This window comes from Protopterus annectens, chromosome 8.part0, assembly GCF_019279795.1.
Source record: "Protopterus annectens isolate FY-2018-M chromosome 8.part0, PAN1.0, whole genome shotgun sequence".
In the NCBI taxonomy this organism is placed as follows: Eukaryota; Metazoa; Chordata; order Ceratodontiformes; family Protopteridae; genus Protopterus; species Protopterus annectens.
This window is the reverse complement of record NC_056741.1, coordinates 149,303,907-149,322,390: the sequence shown is the minus strand read 5'-3', so window position 1 is coordinate 149,322,390 and position 18,484 is coordinate 149,303,907. Positions and strand designations below refer to the sequence as shown.

Genomic DNA, 18,484 nt, shown 5'->3' with positions numbered 1-18,484 from the left:
AAATAACCTGAATTTAGAAGAATTGTATAACACTGGTTGTGCAGTGTAAGAGATGTTTGAGTATTGTTTGTTTCTATATTTTTTGTTGCAGATTTATATCTTTATTTGTTCTGTATATATCTGTGATGCTCCTGCACTGGCCCAGTAGTCAAGGAGCTTTAATTCTCACCACTGACCACAGTGAGGGATGTACACAATGGGAGGATGACAAGTACACACACAGTAAAGTGCAATTTCCCTTAAGTGCACACAGACATCACAGTCAGTCTGGGGCTGGTTTCTTCCTCTTTCTCTCGATCCCCAATAAGACTCCCCACTGCCACAGCTATAGGGTTAAGATCTCAGCTGAGGGTCAAGCCAAGACCTCCAGCATCCTCTCTGTCCAACCAGTGCTCTGTGTCCCTGTCCAAGTAGCTCACACACACACACACACACACACACACACACACACACACACACACACACACACACACACAGACCACACACGCACACTCACACACACACAAACACACTTTGAGATTTGCTTTCTATACAAACACACACATGCACATATGTGCGCACACACACACACACACACACACACACACACACACACACACACACACACACAAACACACACACGGGAAGGCTGTCACAGGTTTACTAGCTATGCCCCCTTCTGTCCAGACTATAAGGTAGTTTCCACTGCCACCAACCCATTCTTATCAGCTACTATAAGGCCTTTACAAATGGGTGTTCAATTCTACTGGGTAATGTTACTATTATCCAAATGGTAGTTTTGACCAAGAGCAAGGCTATTTAGAAGTGGCCTGTACAGTGTTACCAAATACATATGCAAATACTCTTAGAGCTTAAATATGTCTCACAAATATCAGCCACAAAGATAGGTTTAAATATATTTAATAATAAACAATAAAAGAACACGACAATACTCAGTAATTCAACACAGTGGCTTCAGAGTTCAAAATCACAGGAAATATTTTAAAACAACGTTGCAGCACAGTCTCAAATAAATACAGAGAACATCTAAACTAATCTTTACTGTATTCCTATCTATATCTAAGAGAGATACTATGCCCTAAGAACTTACTTAGAGAGCCAGGCAGGTGCAGATGATGATGATGAGTGGATGTTCTTGCTAGGTCCAAGACAAAATATAAAATGCACAGTCTCTCTCTGAAAGAGTTCTTAAATTAATATCCCATTTTACTGCTGGGTTAGCTTGGGTGAGATCACTCTTTGTCACCCGACTTCAGTTCCCAGGCTAAACAGAAACTTAACAGCATTGTAACATCTCTGTGTTAAAAATACATATCTCTCAGATCTTTGCTCATAACTGGAAGTTGTAAAACAATAAAACACTTTACATTTTAAACCTAGAAATTACTTTCTTTTCAAGACAATAGAAAAACTTCTAGCTCTAGACATTGTGTCTGCTGTTGAACTGAAACTACATTTTATAGCACAACCATAAAGCACTTAATTTCAAATTATTTTCTTGAAGCTTTGTAAGTTAATCTATGTTGCAACAGGGTATGCTGTGGTTACATTCTTGAAGCTCAGTACATAACATACAGTTCTGTATAAATCATATCAGTATTCACAAATGATATAGAATTATTTACAAATTCCAGATAGCTGGCATAGTATTTTCACCCCCCCCCCCCAGAAAACTCAAGCTAGTTTTTCAAGTGACCCTTGAGAAACGTTGCTTGAGAGGGTTGAGCCTGTCTGGGAATACCTTACCCCATTCCCTGTCTTGAGAGCCCATCTGCATTGGCATTGCTAACCCCACTGCAGTGCTGCATTGTCATATATGCTTACAACCCTAGGCTGCACCTTAGTAACTTGGCAATTTGCTGACTGGCTCAGTGTAGCCATGTTAAGGGATTGAGGTCTGTAACTACAGTGAATTTCCTTCCATACAGATAAGGCTAAAGTTTCTGCAGTGCCCACTCTATGGCTAGGCATTCCTTTTCTACAGTTGCATAGCATTCCTCCCTATGTTGGAGCCTATGACTGAAATATATCACTGGGTGCTCTTCTCCCTCTGAGGAAACCTGGCTAAGTATAGCCCCCACCCCATGGTTTGAAGCATCCACCTGCACAACAAATTTTTTGCTGTAATCTGGACTGGCTAACAGGGGGGGTTCTCCCAAACCTCCTTTAATCTTCTAGAATGCCTGCTCACATGCTGGCATCTGTATTACGTTATCTGGCTTGTTTTACCTTGTCAGGTTTGTGAGGGGAGCAGTTATGGTACTATAATTGGAGACAAACTTTCTGTAGTACCCTGCTGTCCCTAGGAATGCCCTCACCTGTTTTTTGGTAACAGGGGCAGGCCATGCCTGAGTGGATTCCATTTTGTCAGGTTCTGGCCTGATCCTACTATTCCCCACTCTGTGTCCCAGGTAGTAGACCTCTGCCATACCCACTTGACATTTGCTGGACTTAGTGGTCAACGCTGCCCTCTATATTCTCTCCAGAATCTCACTGACATGCTGAAGGTGCTCTTGCCAGGAATGGCTGTAGATGGTAATATCATCTAGGTAAGCAAGGGCAAAATATCCTGCTCCTGCTAGGATACAATCTACCAGCTTCTGGAAAGCTGTTTGGGGCATTTTTCATCCCAAAGGACATCTTTATGAACTCATACAAGCCAAATGGAGTCACAGAGGCTGATCTCTCTCTAGCACTGGGAGTTAAGGGCACCTGCCAGTAACCCTTGGTAAGATCAGTAGTGGTATGATACTTAGCCCCACCCACCTGCTCAAGGGATTTCATCTTGGCATGGGGAAAGCATCTGACTTTGTGTGACTATTTAATTTGCTGTAGTCCACACAGAACCTGGTGCTGCCATCCTTCTTTAGTACCAGCACCATTGGGGAGTCCCAGGGACTGCTGTACTCCTGAATTACCCCTAGTTCCAACATTTCCTGCATCTCCTCCCTTAGAGTTTGTTTGACTCAATGAGCACCCTATAAGGGGCCTGCTTAATAGGCCTTTGGGGTCCTTTATCTACATGGTGCTGCACCAGGTGGGTGCACCCTGGTTTCCCAGTGAGCATGCACCCAAACTCCTGTAACTTATCTGTTCTGGGTAGGGGATAGCTGCTCAGACATTGCTATCCCTTCCACTAAGGTGTCAGCTCAAACCTCACTGAGGAGATCAATCACCAGATCCCCCTCAGACTCCTCCTGCCATCCACTGCAGATACTCAGCACATGGACCTCGCTAGCATGGTAAGGTTTCATCATGTTTACATGGTACAATTTGTGCCCTGCCTCCTGCCTAGCACTTCTACCATGTAGTTAACATCACTGACCTTCCTTACAACCTTGTAGGTTCCCTCCCAGGCTGCCTGCAGCTTGTTGTGTCTGACAGGAATGAGAACCATTACCTGCTGCCCTACAGCATATTCTCTAGCTTGAACATTCCTGTCATACCAGACATTTTTCTGCTGTTGGGCTTCTGCAAGTTCCCCTGGGCTAAGCCCATGAGTTCCCTGAGTGTTGTCATGAGGTTTAGGACATATGCCACAACAGACTCCTCGTGGGATTCATACTCCGCCTCCCACTCATCTCAAATCAAATCTAGAGGTCCTGTCGCCATGTGCCTATACAGCAGCTGAAAGGGTGAAAAACCTGTGGATTCCTGGGGCACTTCTCTGTAAGCAAACAACAGATGGGGCAAATATTTGTCTCACTCCCTCTGAAACTGGTCTGCAAATGCCCGTAGCATCATTGTGAGTGTAGAGTTTAACCTCTCAACAAGACCATTAGTCTGAGGATGGTAGGGGAGGTCTTTAAGTGCTTCACCTTTCAATACATCCACAGACAAGCCAGCAGGTCTGACATGAAATTGGCACGTCTGTCAGTCACTATTTGTTTTGGGAAACCTACCCTGCTGAAAATCTCTAACAAAGCATTTTCTACCTTTTGTGGCTCAGTGGAGGACAATGCCACTGCCTCAGGGTATCTAGTAGCTTAATCTACTATCATTAGGATATATTTTGTCCCTGTGGAACTTGTGGTACTCAGAAGGCCCACAATATCCATAGCTACCCTCTGAAATGGTTCCTCAATCACAGGCAAAGGCATCAAAGGAGCTTTCACCTTGTCTCCTGCCTTGCCTACCTTTTGGCACTGCTCAAACATCCTACAGTACCCTGTTACATCTCTGGAAATCTCAGGCCAATAAAGGTTCTGCACAGTACATCTCTTTGTACGTTTTATGCCCATATGACCTGCAAGGGGAATATCATGAGCTATGGCTAGAAGTGCCAGACAGTAGGCTTTGGGCAGTACCAACTGCTGCATTCCCTCACCCTCTAGCCCTCCCTCAAGGGTCCACTGTCTATACAGTAATGTTTTGTCCCAGTATAAAGATTTACCCTTGTCTTGAAAATCAGGTGCCTCACTATCTACCTCTCTCAGGCCTTGTAATGTAGGGTCTGAGAGCTGAGCCTGTCTCACCTCTCTCTTTGTAACCCTTCCCAGCTCCTCTTCCACAGGAAGTCTGGCATCCTCTGATAGCAGTGCCTCACTGTCAGCCTGGGTCCTACTACTCACCTCTGCCCTTCCAGTCACTCTGTCCAAGGGAACATCATTACCCACAAGCAGCTGAAGCTCACCTTCAGTCTCACTGCTAGAGTGTTGCTCCCTCTCTGAAGTAACCACCTCAGCAGTCCTGCAAGTGTGTGGTCTGTCTGGGTCTCCCCCAGGCTGCCAGAACCACATGCTTGTCTCCAAGCCTGACTGCATGTAACTGCATGCACACACGGTACTGCATTATTAAAATCATTCCCTATCAGGACATCTGCAGGGATATCCTCAAACACACATACTTGCTGGCTTCCTTTTCCACCGTCCCAGTTAAGGTGAACCATAGCCAAAGGTATTTGGAATGGGGTTCCTCCTAAAGCTCTGACTGGAGTAGACTGCCCCAAGCAAGTAATGCTCCTCTTTAACCATTGCAGGCTTCACAATGGTTAGGTCAGAGGCTGTGTCTCTCTTAGAATTGTCTCTTTCCCATTCACTAAGATAAGATATAACCTCTTGTGGTAGTTTGGTATCTTTGTTGTCTCAAGACAACTTACTGCTGACATTTTGTCATTCCCACTTACTGGCCCTCCCACCTTTTGTTCCCCACCTTGCCTCTATGTCCATCTATATGCTACATGGACCCACTTGTTGAATTTAAAACATTTAACCATTGGTCCTGAATGTGTAACTAGATTAGTGGATTCCCCCTACTGGCGGACTCTGTTGGGGCAGTCTGGGCTGTCCACCATGGGTTCCCTTAGACCCATGAGCAGCACTTGGTGTCCCTTTCCTTTGCAGTGATGCCCTGTTAGATAGGTATAGGTCTCCCTTCTTCCCCAACTCAGTAGTGCATTGTCTATCAACTAATCAGATTCTCATGTCCTTGGGGAAAGTGTTAAGGGCTTGTTCCCTCACCAGAAGGTCTGCAAGCCCTTCAAAAGTGGTGACCTAACATCCACTCACCCACCTATGAAAATAAGTGCTTAGTTCAGCAATATATTCACACACGCTTTCATCTGCCTTGTGTCTGTGCTCACAAAACTTTTTTTTATAAGCTTCAGGTGTTAACTTAAAGCATTCTAAAAGACAATTCTTTACAACATTATAATTTAAACAATCAATATCAGACAGTTTAGAAATAACAGTTACAACTTTACCATGGAGTAAGGGTGTCAGGAGCCGTACCCAGTGCCCTTGGTCAACATTATACTGTTTACATCCCCTCTCAAGCATATGAATGAAGCTATCAAAATTATGCCCCTCTGTAAATTTTGGAAGAAATTTACTGACCTTTGTTGCTTCTGGGGTTCATTTACTCCCTTCCCCATTACCTCCATGACCCTGGCGTAGAGTCAGCATCTCCTTTTCACGTTGTGTCTTCCCCTCATTCCCCTCAGCTTCCAGGCATTGCAGTTTCTCATTTTCCTCAGCCTTCAGATGTTGCAGTTTCTCATTTTCCTCAGTCTCTAGATGTCTCAGTCTCTCTGCTACTTCTGTTTCCAAATGCTTGGCCTCCAGCTCAAGTCTCTTTAACTCCAGATGGATTTTTAAGTCGTCTGTGGAAAGACTGACCTGTCCATTTTCTGAGAGTTTCTATATCTCCAAGGCCAGTCTAATTGTCCTCATGGCTGGTATTCTGTGATGCAGCTGTGACTAAAGCTGCAATCATGCCAGCTTTATTCAGGGTGGCATGCACCAGTCCTTTAACCTGGCACATTTCAGCCGACTGGCTCCTTGTCAGCTTGCCATACTTCTCTGTTGACAAGCTCGCCTGCTCTCCCTGACTAACTAAGCTAACAAAAAAATAAATAAATAAAACAATTGTGACATGAACTCTGAATGCTCACTGCATGCTGATTGAGAGTACAAACACTTTCAGTGACCACTGTACACAGGGTACAGGAATTCAATATCCACACCACTACAAGCCAATTAATATGTGATGTGGCTATCTCACCACTGTCAAGCAATTAATATGTGATGTGGATATCCACCACTGCTAACAAATTAATATGTGACACCCCTGCACTGGTCCAGTAATCAAGGAGCCTCAGTCCTTACCACTGGCAACAGTGATGGACGTACACAATGGGAGGATATCAAGTACACACACACACACACACACACACACACACACACACACACACACACACACACACACACACAGACACACACACACACACACACACACACACACACACACACACACACACACACACACACTTGCAATTTACCTTAAGAGCATGCAGAGATCACAGTCAGTCTGGGGCTGGTTTCTGCCTCTTTCTCCAGATTCCCGATAAGAATTTCCACTGGCACAGCTAAAAGGTTAAGATCTCAGCTGAGGGACCATGCCAAGACCTCCAGCACCCTCTCTGTCCAATCAGTGCTTCAGGTGCCTGCCCAAGTAGCTGACACATGCACACACACTTTGAGATTTGGTTTCTAAACAAAGGCACACACCTGGGTAGGCTGGCTATGACCCCTTCTTCCTAGACTATAAGGTAGTTTCCACTGCCATCACCTACTATAAGGCCCTTACAAAGGGTGTCCAATTCTACTGTGTAATGTCACTATTATCCAAATGGTAACGTTGACCAAGAACAAGGCTATTAAAGAGTGACCTGTACAGTGTCACCAAATACATATGCAAGTACTCTAAGAGCTTAAATATGTCTCACAAATTTCAGCCGCAAAGATAGGTTGAAATATATTTAATAATAAATAATAAACAAACAAGACAATACTCAGTAACTCAACACAGTGGCTTCAGAGTTCAAAATCACATGAAATATTTTAAAACAACATTGCAGGACAGTCTCAGATAAATACAGAAAACATCTAATATTCCTGCCTATATCTAAGAGAGATACTATGACCTAAGAACTTACTTACAGAGCCAGACAGGTGCAGATGATGATGAGTGGATGTTCTTGCTAGGTCCAAGACAAAATACAAAATGCATAGTCTCTTTCTGAGAAAGTTCTTAAATTAATATCACATTTTACTGCTGGGTTATCTTAAATGACATCACTCTTTGTCACCTGACTTCAGTTCCCAGGCTAAGCAGAAATTTAACAGAATTTTAACATCTTTGTGTTAAAAATTCATATCTCTCAGATCTTTGCTCATAACTGGAAGCAGTAAAACAATAAAACACTTTACATTTTAACCCTAATAATTACTTTTCTTTCAAGACAATAGAAAAACTTCTAGCTCTAGACATTGTGTCTGTGATTGAACTGAAACTAATTGTTAATAGCACAATCGTAAAGCACTTAATTTCAACTTATTTTCTTGAAGTTTTGTAAGTTAATCTTCTATATTCCAGCAGGGTATGCTGTGGTTACATTATTGAAGCTCAGTACATAAAGTTCTGTATAAATCATATCAATATTCACAAATGACATAGAATTATTTACAAAATTCCAGATAACTGGGTTGGCAGTGTCACATTATGTATAATTACTGGCTTGTATATAGTGCAATCACTTATTTAATATCACTGAAGATTGTATGACTTTCAATTAAATAGTACTACATTTCTGCAGAAACATGAGAAAGGTAGATTGTTCTTTGACCTTTTACTCATACATTTATGTAGTCATTAATATAGTGTTATGAGAATGCAGACTGTAGAGGTATAGGCTGTTTCTATGTATTTTCATTGCTTCTATAAAACACTTAAAGGATCTTTGGAAGCAGCATTAAAGATGATGCATTATCTTAAAATTTACTCTTTATACGTGCTACATATCTGGTGTATTAAAACAATGACAATGCAATTCTGGACAGACTGAACCAGTAAATATTAAAGCTGTGTAATCATAAATTATTATATTAAGCCTGTCAGTAGAGTACGCTAAGAATATGTTATAAACTTTAAAATTATGTTTTTATATTATCCTGTACCAAGAATCCATCAGTTTTCTTGTCTTTCATTTGTTTTTGTCTAATTTGAACACAAGCGAGATTCTAATTGTTGGATACAGACTATGTGAAGGAAAATTAATATTTACACTATCCCTTTTTGTTTCGTAGGATACCAAAGAGAATTGCTCTATAAGCACAACGATGGTTCTTACAGTGCATTTGGCCACATAGACCCCACAGGTAACACTTGGTAAGTTCAACTAAAAATAGTATTCATTCTGTATACATGACAAAAATATAGGGGGTTATTTGATATATATTTCACTAATTTTGTTCCATGTCTGTGGTATAGGTGGAATTTCTCAGTCTACTTTTAATATTATCCAGTGTTAATAAGTTATTTTCTGTTGTTTCCTTATGTTGTTGCGTCTTTCGGTTTTTCCCGGTTAGGGGTCGCCACAGCGGAACTCCAGTCTGCTAATGATTGGCAGTAGAGTTTTATGTGCCGAGTTGCCGGCCCTGACGCACAGCCTTCAACAAAGGTACATCCATTCACGCATGTCTCCACACAGAAGACGCTCTAGCTGAGAATCGAACAGGACAACGTCTTACTGTGAGGCGACAACGCTACCGCAGCACCACCGCCGCAGTTTATTATCTATTAAATTATTGATTATATGAGGCATGATTAAAGATTGTTTCAGCAGAAATTTCTTTCATCCAGTGATTTCCTGAGAATCCGTCAATGCTGATATTAGGTGTCATTGTCTGAGAATCTTCTGATGCTCATGCCAGAAAGATGTATTTACTGTAAGAATATAGTGTCTAGTGATAATGTATCATATAACAGAAAATAAATGCATCCTTGTAGAAAGGCTATATGAACCTTTGATGTTCAAAACTGATATCAGAACTATTAAATATTTCAGTAAACATCATAATGGAGTCATATTATTTCTGTAGTCTCTTTGTTTTATACAGTTTAATAGTGTTATCTATAGACCTCCAAAAACAGTCTTCTTAGTATTAGTAATAATACTTAAACCAGTCTTCTTAGTATTAGTAGTAATACTCTGGCTTCTCTAAACCAGTGTATGTAGCAAAATACATGTGCAACTTGTTGTAAGGAGATGAAACATAAACCAGACACATACAGTGGCCATAAACAAACTTTAAAATGTAGTTACTGACTATATACTGTAAACATTTTGTGTGCAAAGGCTGACCATAAACAAACCATAGAAGGTAGTTATTTACTATATACAGTGAACATTCTGTGAGCACAAGATGGCCATAAACAAACTCTACAAGGTAGTTACATACTGTATACAATGAACATTCTGTGTGCACAGGATGCCCATAAACAAACTCTAAAAGGCAGCTACCTGCTATATATAGTGAACTTTTTGTGTGCATAGAAGGATTTTGAATAGTATGCACTTCCAAGGCCTTGGACACCAGCTACCTCTTGATTATACAGACACAAATCATATTAATTCAGAAGCACAAATTCATAAACAGGCTTATTAAAGTGCTTGAGCCTAAGCCCCATTAATGTAAAACAAATGGAACATAATGCACACATATGCCAATAGTTCTATACATTGTGCATATGGATAATAAATTAAAATAATCATGGAAATTGTACGCCAGTGAAAAATACAGGCTTTAAAACCAGCCACAGTAGGAACTTTCAGAGATGAGATGATGAATATCAAAAAAACAAAAAGAGCTTTGGAAGTCACTAGGTGCATTCTGGGATCCTCTGACCATGCCAAAAATGAGGAATACAAAGGAGTAACAGAGACATCTGGGGGAAGGAGCTTCTTCATATGAATCCTTATTAGACGTACATCTTGCAAGTTCTAACCACTCAAAAATTGAGTGTAATTAAAGCAAATAACAGTAAGTTTCAAAAGATGCTGTTACACATGTCAAGTCTTTGCAGTCTTTGCATCCCCAGTCTGGGGGGACACTTCCTCAGACCTTCCTGATACTTACACATAGTAAATCTAAAATTGCATAACCTCAGAGAAAGGGGAATACACACAGATAACACATTCTCTGATTTAAAATATATATTCACCCACCTTCAGTTAGGGTCTATATTAGAAGAACGAACATTTAAAATGTTGAATGTGTCTTTATCGGCACATATTTAGCAAAATGTATAATCAGCGAAAGCTCTAAAGCTCTAAAACGTACAGTTCGAATTCTCATAGTTGTCCAACAGACGCAAAGCAACATGTGACGTAACCACATTTATATTGTACATATTTTAGTTTATTTACCGCAAATAAAGGAAATAAACTGAAAGACTAGTGCATATTTATGTAAGTAAATGTATATAGCAACTTTAGTGACTGTAATATATATACAATTACAGACATTTATTTTAAATTCCTTCATAATTACCAGTCAAGTAAGATAGTTATTAAAGCCAGTCTACTAGGTTGTGTTTAGTTCAAGTTCCTATAACACTATTTCATGAATTCTTCAGGTTGTTTCATGTACTAAATTAATAAACACAGGTGTAGCATGGGTTTAGGGTGTATATTAAGATTTGACAGCATTTTACGTTAATATTCACTGCAGCACTAGGAGAATGGTTGTTTAATGTACTGAATTAACAAAAACAGGTGTAGCATGGGTTTAGGGTGTATATTAAGATTTGACAGTATTTTACGTTAATATTCACCGTGGCACTAGGGGAACGGTGTTGACCAACTAAAACATTTTGATTATGTGAGTCCCAACCATGTCAGTGTTCATTTATTTGTTAAATCGTTAAATATGTGTTGGCAAAGATGCGTTCGACATTTTAAATGCTTGTTCTTCTAATATAGACCCCTTCGGTTACACTGCTACAAATACTGCAGTTCTAGCCCTCAGACTATCTACGGAAACCCCCTTCAGATATGGGGGATCCAGACTTTGTAGGTTTAGAAGCAGCACCACTTACCTTTTTTAAGGGAGTTATGATACCAAATTTGGTAATCAGTGCAGAATCACAGTTAAAGCAAGGCAATTAGAAGTGCCTGTAAGCAATCTGGCTGCATAAGTCTGTGCCTTCTGCAGTCAGTCAAGTTTAGTATGATATATAAATAGAGGGAGTTTCATTGGCTGAGAATAAATAAACCAGGGCATGCTCAACAACAGAAAAGTCCTGAAGATGGAGAATGTAGATGGTGCAGCCAATTTTTTAAATGGAAGTAACATGAGATGATGTTAGATAACATTATTGAGTGTCATTCTTTTATTGAAGGCTTCACCAAGCTTTTTCACCTTATTCACAAAGTTCAGCTTATAAGCACTATAAATTACTGTAGACTTTAAAGGCAGATAGCTTATGTTTCTTAAAGTGGCTTGAAAATCCATGTCATCTATCCTGGAATTATTAAGTCTCAGATGATTACAGTCCACAGGTTCATAGGTACTTACTAGCTATTGATGTGTGAAGATCTTAAGAAGCCTAGCTTCCATTCCCATTGTAGGTTTTAGCCCTTATATTTTGCATTTGAATAACTCAGAGGCAGACAGAACAAGGATATGTTTGGACATTTACTTGTTGCCCCTATCCATGAGGGACAATGGTGCTAAACTAGAGGTGAACCTGTGGCTTTTCATTCATTCATCCAAATTATATTTGAATAGAGTAAGAGAAGTACCTTGCTTTATATAGACTGTAAAACAGTTCCATAGAGGAGGTATTCTGTGTGATACATATTTATTCCTCCAAAATGTTCAATGTTTCAGAAGAGATTGAGATCCCTTGAGTACCCAGGTGTTCATGCTAATTTGTAATAGGTCTGACTAAGGCTTTATAGTAGAGCAAAAGTCTCGTCTTAGATGCCTGTATGAAACGGAGAAAAAGGTAAGGATTTTAGATAATCTGCAGATAACCTTTATAGTTTTGTGATTTTTGTGATTTAGGTCCTTGATTTTTTTTAATGAAAAAGTGTAGTGATTACTCCAGTTGTGACAAGTGTTTGGACAGGTACATACCAAATAGGACATTATACACACTGATTGGTCTGACGAAAGCTGAGTACAGTGGAATAATTATATCCTTGTACCTAGACACCATACATTTAGATATAAGCTGGACAATGAAAAATAACTTCCTTTCAATAGTGAATATGTGGTGATCAAAGGAAAGTTAATTGTCAGCACTGGTTCCCATACCCTTAATTATGGTATCAACTTTCAGGGGGGTGTTGGCAGTGTGATAATTATGAAGGAAGTAATACTTGCAAAAGGATGTGATTATACATTTCTTGGCATTTAGTTTTAGACCATGGTTTTGTCAACAGCTATTCATTTAGAAAAGGCCCTCTTGGAGGGTTTTTGTTCTCTGGGCAATTTATGATGACAGCAAGTCTGCAGTTTGCAAACGTGATCAGCCATAAAGTCTAAACATTTGCTTTGACCTCCAAGGAGTAAATGCCAAAGAGGAGTGACCCAAGGGCTGAACTAAGACCAAGACCAAGGGAAACTGCCTGCACCAACCGTATAATCTCCCACTTAGTTCACTGTGGGAAAATAAACTATTCTCAATTCTTTTCGAGGAGGCAGAGCCATAGGTTCATAGTTAGTGACTAGGCTTGCAGTGCAGCAGACTAAATTCCCAGTTGCCCCGAATCAAGTGACTTGCTCTGGAATACACAGTAGGCAAATAATGGCTAAGGAAATCAAATGTTACCACAGGAACTACATCTCACAACCTTAACTCTCTGTGCCAGCTGCCACCCACCATAATTTCCTGAATTCTGTTTGTGAGACAATTTGCTATCCATTGAGTTACATAGGGGTTGTATTTAGTTGGGAGAATGTATCTATGATACTCAGGTGTGAGATAGTGTTGAATGCCTTTGTGAAGCCTAGATATTGAAAAATTATATGGTGCTGCTTACTGTGATGGATTTGAAGTCTTCTTAAGACACTCAGTCTTGCTGGCTGGATTCTGCTAAAATTCAAAGTCTGGTTATATTTGCATTCACAGTCTGTTGCACACAGAAACTTGCAGAATATACACTGATGAGAGAATATACTTTGCAGCATCAACTTTAAAGCAGTAACAAATAACTTTTTATAATAAACCAAACGGACTAACATTGCAGCTTAAAGTACTGTTTCAACTTTACTTCTCATGTAGTACAGATGATGTGAGAGATATAACATTTACCTCAGGACAAATGTGTCCCTACCATACCCCCAATATAACTGGATTCATACAGCTCTTTATATACAATTTTAGTCATGCACAAACATATACATTTCCTCTTGGTATTCTATTTTGGAGAATTGCTCATCCTGTAGAAACAGTACTAATTGTTGCAGATGCTGATGCAAACTGCTGACGTAATGATATTATTTTTCAGCTTCCTTGTTTAACAATGTCTTGTCACATTTTTGCTGAATTTTATAAGAAGCCAGCTTTTCTGACAGTGTGAACATCCTGTATTCTATTTGGATCTTTGTATAAGAAAAAAGCTTCCCCTGCACGGAGGCAAATGCACGGCTAATGACATAACATATTCAAAAAAGAAAAAGCCAGCAACTGTGAGCTGTAAAACTTGATTTAATGTATTATAAAGAACTACATAGACAGACCGGTTTCGGCTAAGGCATTTACCTAGCCTTCATCAGTGTAAAAATACAAAACTTGCTGAAAGGTTCTTATATAATAAAGCTTAATTCATGACAAAGTTTCATTGGTGAGCTCATGAATATGTATACATATATTCATAAATATTCATTGAGACCAGGCTGAAATAAAACACTCAATTTAACAATCCATTTTTTCTCTTTTGCATTCAGTTTGGTATGCCATCCTGATTTGTTAGTTCTGTCCCCTATTATTTTATCAATAACAATGAAGTGAAAACTAGCTGTAGTATGTTTGAGGGTATGTTTATATAAAGCATTATTTGGCCATTTGCACTTGACATCGCTGAGATGTTCTGATATACGTAATTTGAAAGGTCTGGATGTTTGACCAATATAAAATGCGTGACCAATATGAAATGCATGACAGCTACAAGAGGCCATATATATAACCCAGTCTGTATTACAGTTTGCAAAGAACTGAATATCATATATATTGCTTGTATTATTGCTAGAAAAGTGTTTTGTTTTTAAAACAAATTTGCGATTAGTACAATGTCCACAGGGCATACAGCCCACAAGTTTGTCACCTAGTATAGAGGTTTGAATCATGTGCAAATTTTTAGATTCTGAATGATGTTTGTAATGATTAAAATGTGCTGCCAAATTTTTGCCTTTTCTGAATGAAAAATACATGTTTCAGATAAATGCTGAGACAAAACTGTGTCTGCTAAGAGAATGTTCCAATGTCTGTTGATGGCATCAATCAATTTATTAGTATTTCTGCCATACATAGTGGTGAATCTTATAGTGTTAGTATTTGTATGAGTTTTCTTTTTGTATCCGAGGAGGTCATCCCTATTAAGTTGTGATGCATAATTGCTAGCAGTAATAACATGACCCATGTTATAACCTCTTTCCTTAAACCTGTCAATCATATCATGACAAAAAAACATGAAATGTATTATCATCTGAACAAATGCGTCTCATTCTGATAAATTGTGACTTAGGGATATTTTTGGCTATATGTTTTGGATGAAAGCTGGATGCGTGTAGTAGGGTGTTGTATTCTGGATGTTTCCTAAATACCTGTGTACTGAAGGTGTTATCTATCTTCCTAGTTATCAGTACATCTAGGTAGGTAATCTTATGTTGATCAAAATTCATCGTAAAATGTAGACCCCATTTGTTTGTCATTGAGATAATCAACAAATTCCTGCAAGTATTCAACATCAGACCTCCACACCATCCAGCAGTCATCCAAATACCTACGCCAAATATCCATCTCAGTTAAGTAGAGATTGTGTGCATTATCATAGATGATTTGTTCCTCAATATATGCCATATATAAATCTGCATATATTGGGGCAAAAGATGCACCCATAGCAGTACCTCGTATTTGGAGGTAACATTGTTTCCCATAGTAAAACACATTCTTGGTGAGAACATGTTCAGTGAGACATATAAGGAAAGTATTGAATCCAGGTTTATAAAGTTGTGATTTGTATAACCAATATTCAATGGCATCTAAACCTGCCCAATGTGGTATGTTAGTGTATATTGCACTAACATCCAAGGTGCAAAGCCACCAATCATCTTCGATTTGCATATCATTTATGATGCCCAAAAATTCTGTGGTATCTTGGATCCGTGATCTTACCCACGTAATCAAAGGTTTGAGATATTTAGTTAAAAACTTGGAAAGAGGTTCAGTAAGAGAACCATTTCCAGCCACAATTGGTCTGCCTGGTGGATGCAAAGGATCTTTATAGATTTTGGGAAAAAAATAAATGTATTGACTGGCCGGATCAGTAATTGTAAGATGGTTTAGGGTATTAGATGAAATGATGCCATTCTCCATTGCTGAGTTTAAAAATGTGTCTATTTGTTTTTTAAACATGGATGTCAGATCTAAAGGCATTTTCGTGTAATATCTAGCATCATGCAGCTGTCTTTGGGCCTCAGCATCGTAATCTATCTAGTTCATAACCACCACAGCCTCTAGTAACTGAGCCTGATGAACAGCTAACTAACGAATGGGCTCTTACACAACAAAATTGTTCTATGAAATTCGTAGAAACATTAGCTAACTATTATGAATGCACTATCGAGAAAGAGACACTTGTGGTTAGTAAATTATGTGATGATTGTTATAAACACAAAGACCAATTATTTTTTTCTACTTTTTTGTCCAAATGAAGTTCAGATTTGCTTAATTTTGAAAACCAACTAAAAGAAAGAATGCTCAAGAAATTCCAAAGAGATTTAACTGATTATGAGAAAGGTCAACCTTTCAGACAATCCAGACATGTGAAGTTTGAAGGTAGCTATCAGAAAACCAGTGTCACCCCAAAACGGAAACGTCCAAGGTCCATTCTTAAAAAATGTAATACTTTAACTGACTCATCAGTGGGTGAGTCCTCATCTGGCACTGATTTAGACATACAACACACCACAGACTCCCCCACCCCCAAACGTAACAACAGTGGAGCCCCTTTAGGCCATATAGGAGGGGAGGCAGGAAACATCGGAAAGGTCAAAAGTTTGGAAAATCTTATGGAATTATTGACCAACAAAATAAATGTACATGCCAATACCAATGTTTTAAACATTTCTGATGCATCACTATCTGAATCACAAATTGCTCTGTTGAATAAAGGCCTTTCTTTTATTCCCATTTTTTTGTGTCTGAAGATATTTTTCACAAGATGTCACAGCATTTTGCAGATTGATTAATCTTAAGTTGCATTTTCAGGACAAACAACAGCATGATCAGTCAGCTGACAACTTCAGATACCATAAATCCACCTTTGTTCCACCCATGCATCCCAGTGTAAGTCTTTTTCAACATAGTGTTCTCAAAGATCTACATTCCACTTCCAATATGATCCCACCTATGCTGACCAACATTTCTCAGAATGATTTGAACAGTTTACAAGACCTTACTGATAACAAAGAGCTGGTAATCATATCTGCTGACAAGGGTGGTGCTGTGGTGGTTATGAACTGGATAGATTACGATGCTGAGGCCCATAGACAGCTGGATAATGCTAGATATTACATGAAAATGCCTTTAGATACGACATCCATGTTTAAAAAACAAATAGACACATTTTTAAACTCAGCAATGGAGAATGGCATCATTTCATCTAATACCCTAAACCATCTTACAATTATTGATCTGGCCAGTCAATACATTTATTTTTTGCCCAAAATCCATAAAGATCCTTTGCATCCACCAGGCAGACCAATTGTGGCTGGAAATGGCTCTCTTACTGAACCTCTTTCCGAGTTTTTAACTAAATATCTCAAACCTTTGCTTAAGTGGGTAAGATCACGGATCCAAGATACCACAGAATTTTTGGGCATCATAAATGATATGCAAATAGAAGATGATTGGTGGTTTTGCACCCTGGATATTAGTGCATTATACACTAACATACTACATTGGGCAGGTTTAGATGTCATTGAATATTGGTTATACAAATCACAACTTTATAAACCTGGATTCAATACTTTCCTTATATATCTCACTGAACATGTTCTCACCAAGAATGTGTTTTACTATGGGAAACAATGTTACCTTCAAATACGAGGTACTGCTATGGGTGCATCTTTTGCCCCAATATATGCAGATTTATATATGGCATATATTGAGGAGCAAATCATCTATGATGATGCACATAATCTCTCTACTTAACTGAGATTGATATTTGGCGTAGGTATTTGGATGACTGCTGGATGGTGTGGAGGTCTGATGTTGAATACTTGCAGGAATTTGTTGATTATCTCAATGACAACAAATGGGGTCTACATTTTACGATGAATTTTGATCATCATAAGATTACCTACCTAGATGTACTGATAACTAGGAATATAGATAACACCTTCAGTACACAGGTATTTAGGAAACATCCAGAATACAACACCCTACTACACGCATCCAGCTTTCATCCAAAACATATAGCCAAAAATATCCCTAAGTCACAATTTATCAGAATGAGACGCATTTGTTCAGATGATAATACATTTCATGTTTTTCATCATGATATAATTGACAGGTTTAAAGAAAGAGGTTATAACATGGGTCATGTCATTACTGCTAGCAATTATGCATCACAACTCAATAGGGATGACCTCCTCAGATACAAAAAGAAAACTCATACAAATACTAACACTTTAAGATTCACCACTACATATGGCAGAAATACTAATAAATTGATTGATGCCATCAACAGTCATTGGAACATTCTCTTAGCAGACACTGTTTTGTCTCAACATTTATCTGAAACATGTCTTTTTTCATTCAGAAAAGACAAAAATTTGGCAGCACATTTTAATCATTATAAACATCATTCAGAATCTAAAAATTTGCACGATTCAAACCTCTATACGAGGTGACAAACTTGTGGGCTGTATGCCCTGTGGACATTGTACTAATTGCAAATTTGTTTTAAAAA

At 38.9% G+C, this 18,484-nt stretch overlaps 1 protein-coding gene across 1 annotated transcript in view; it reads left to right on the top strand.

Annotated features, from left to right (window-relative positions):
• Nucleotides 1–18,484, top strand: part of LOC122808678 (alpha-2-macroglobulin-like) — a 2,073,303-nt gene that overhangs the window by 955,703 nt on the left and 1,099,116 nt on the right. The window contains exon 9 of the mRNA XM_044079658.1: nt 8,586–8,667. Coding sequence (XP_043935593.1) covers nt 8,586–8,667 — 82 coding nt within the window. The remainder of the gene's footprint in view (nt 1–8,585; nt 8,668–18,484) is intronic.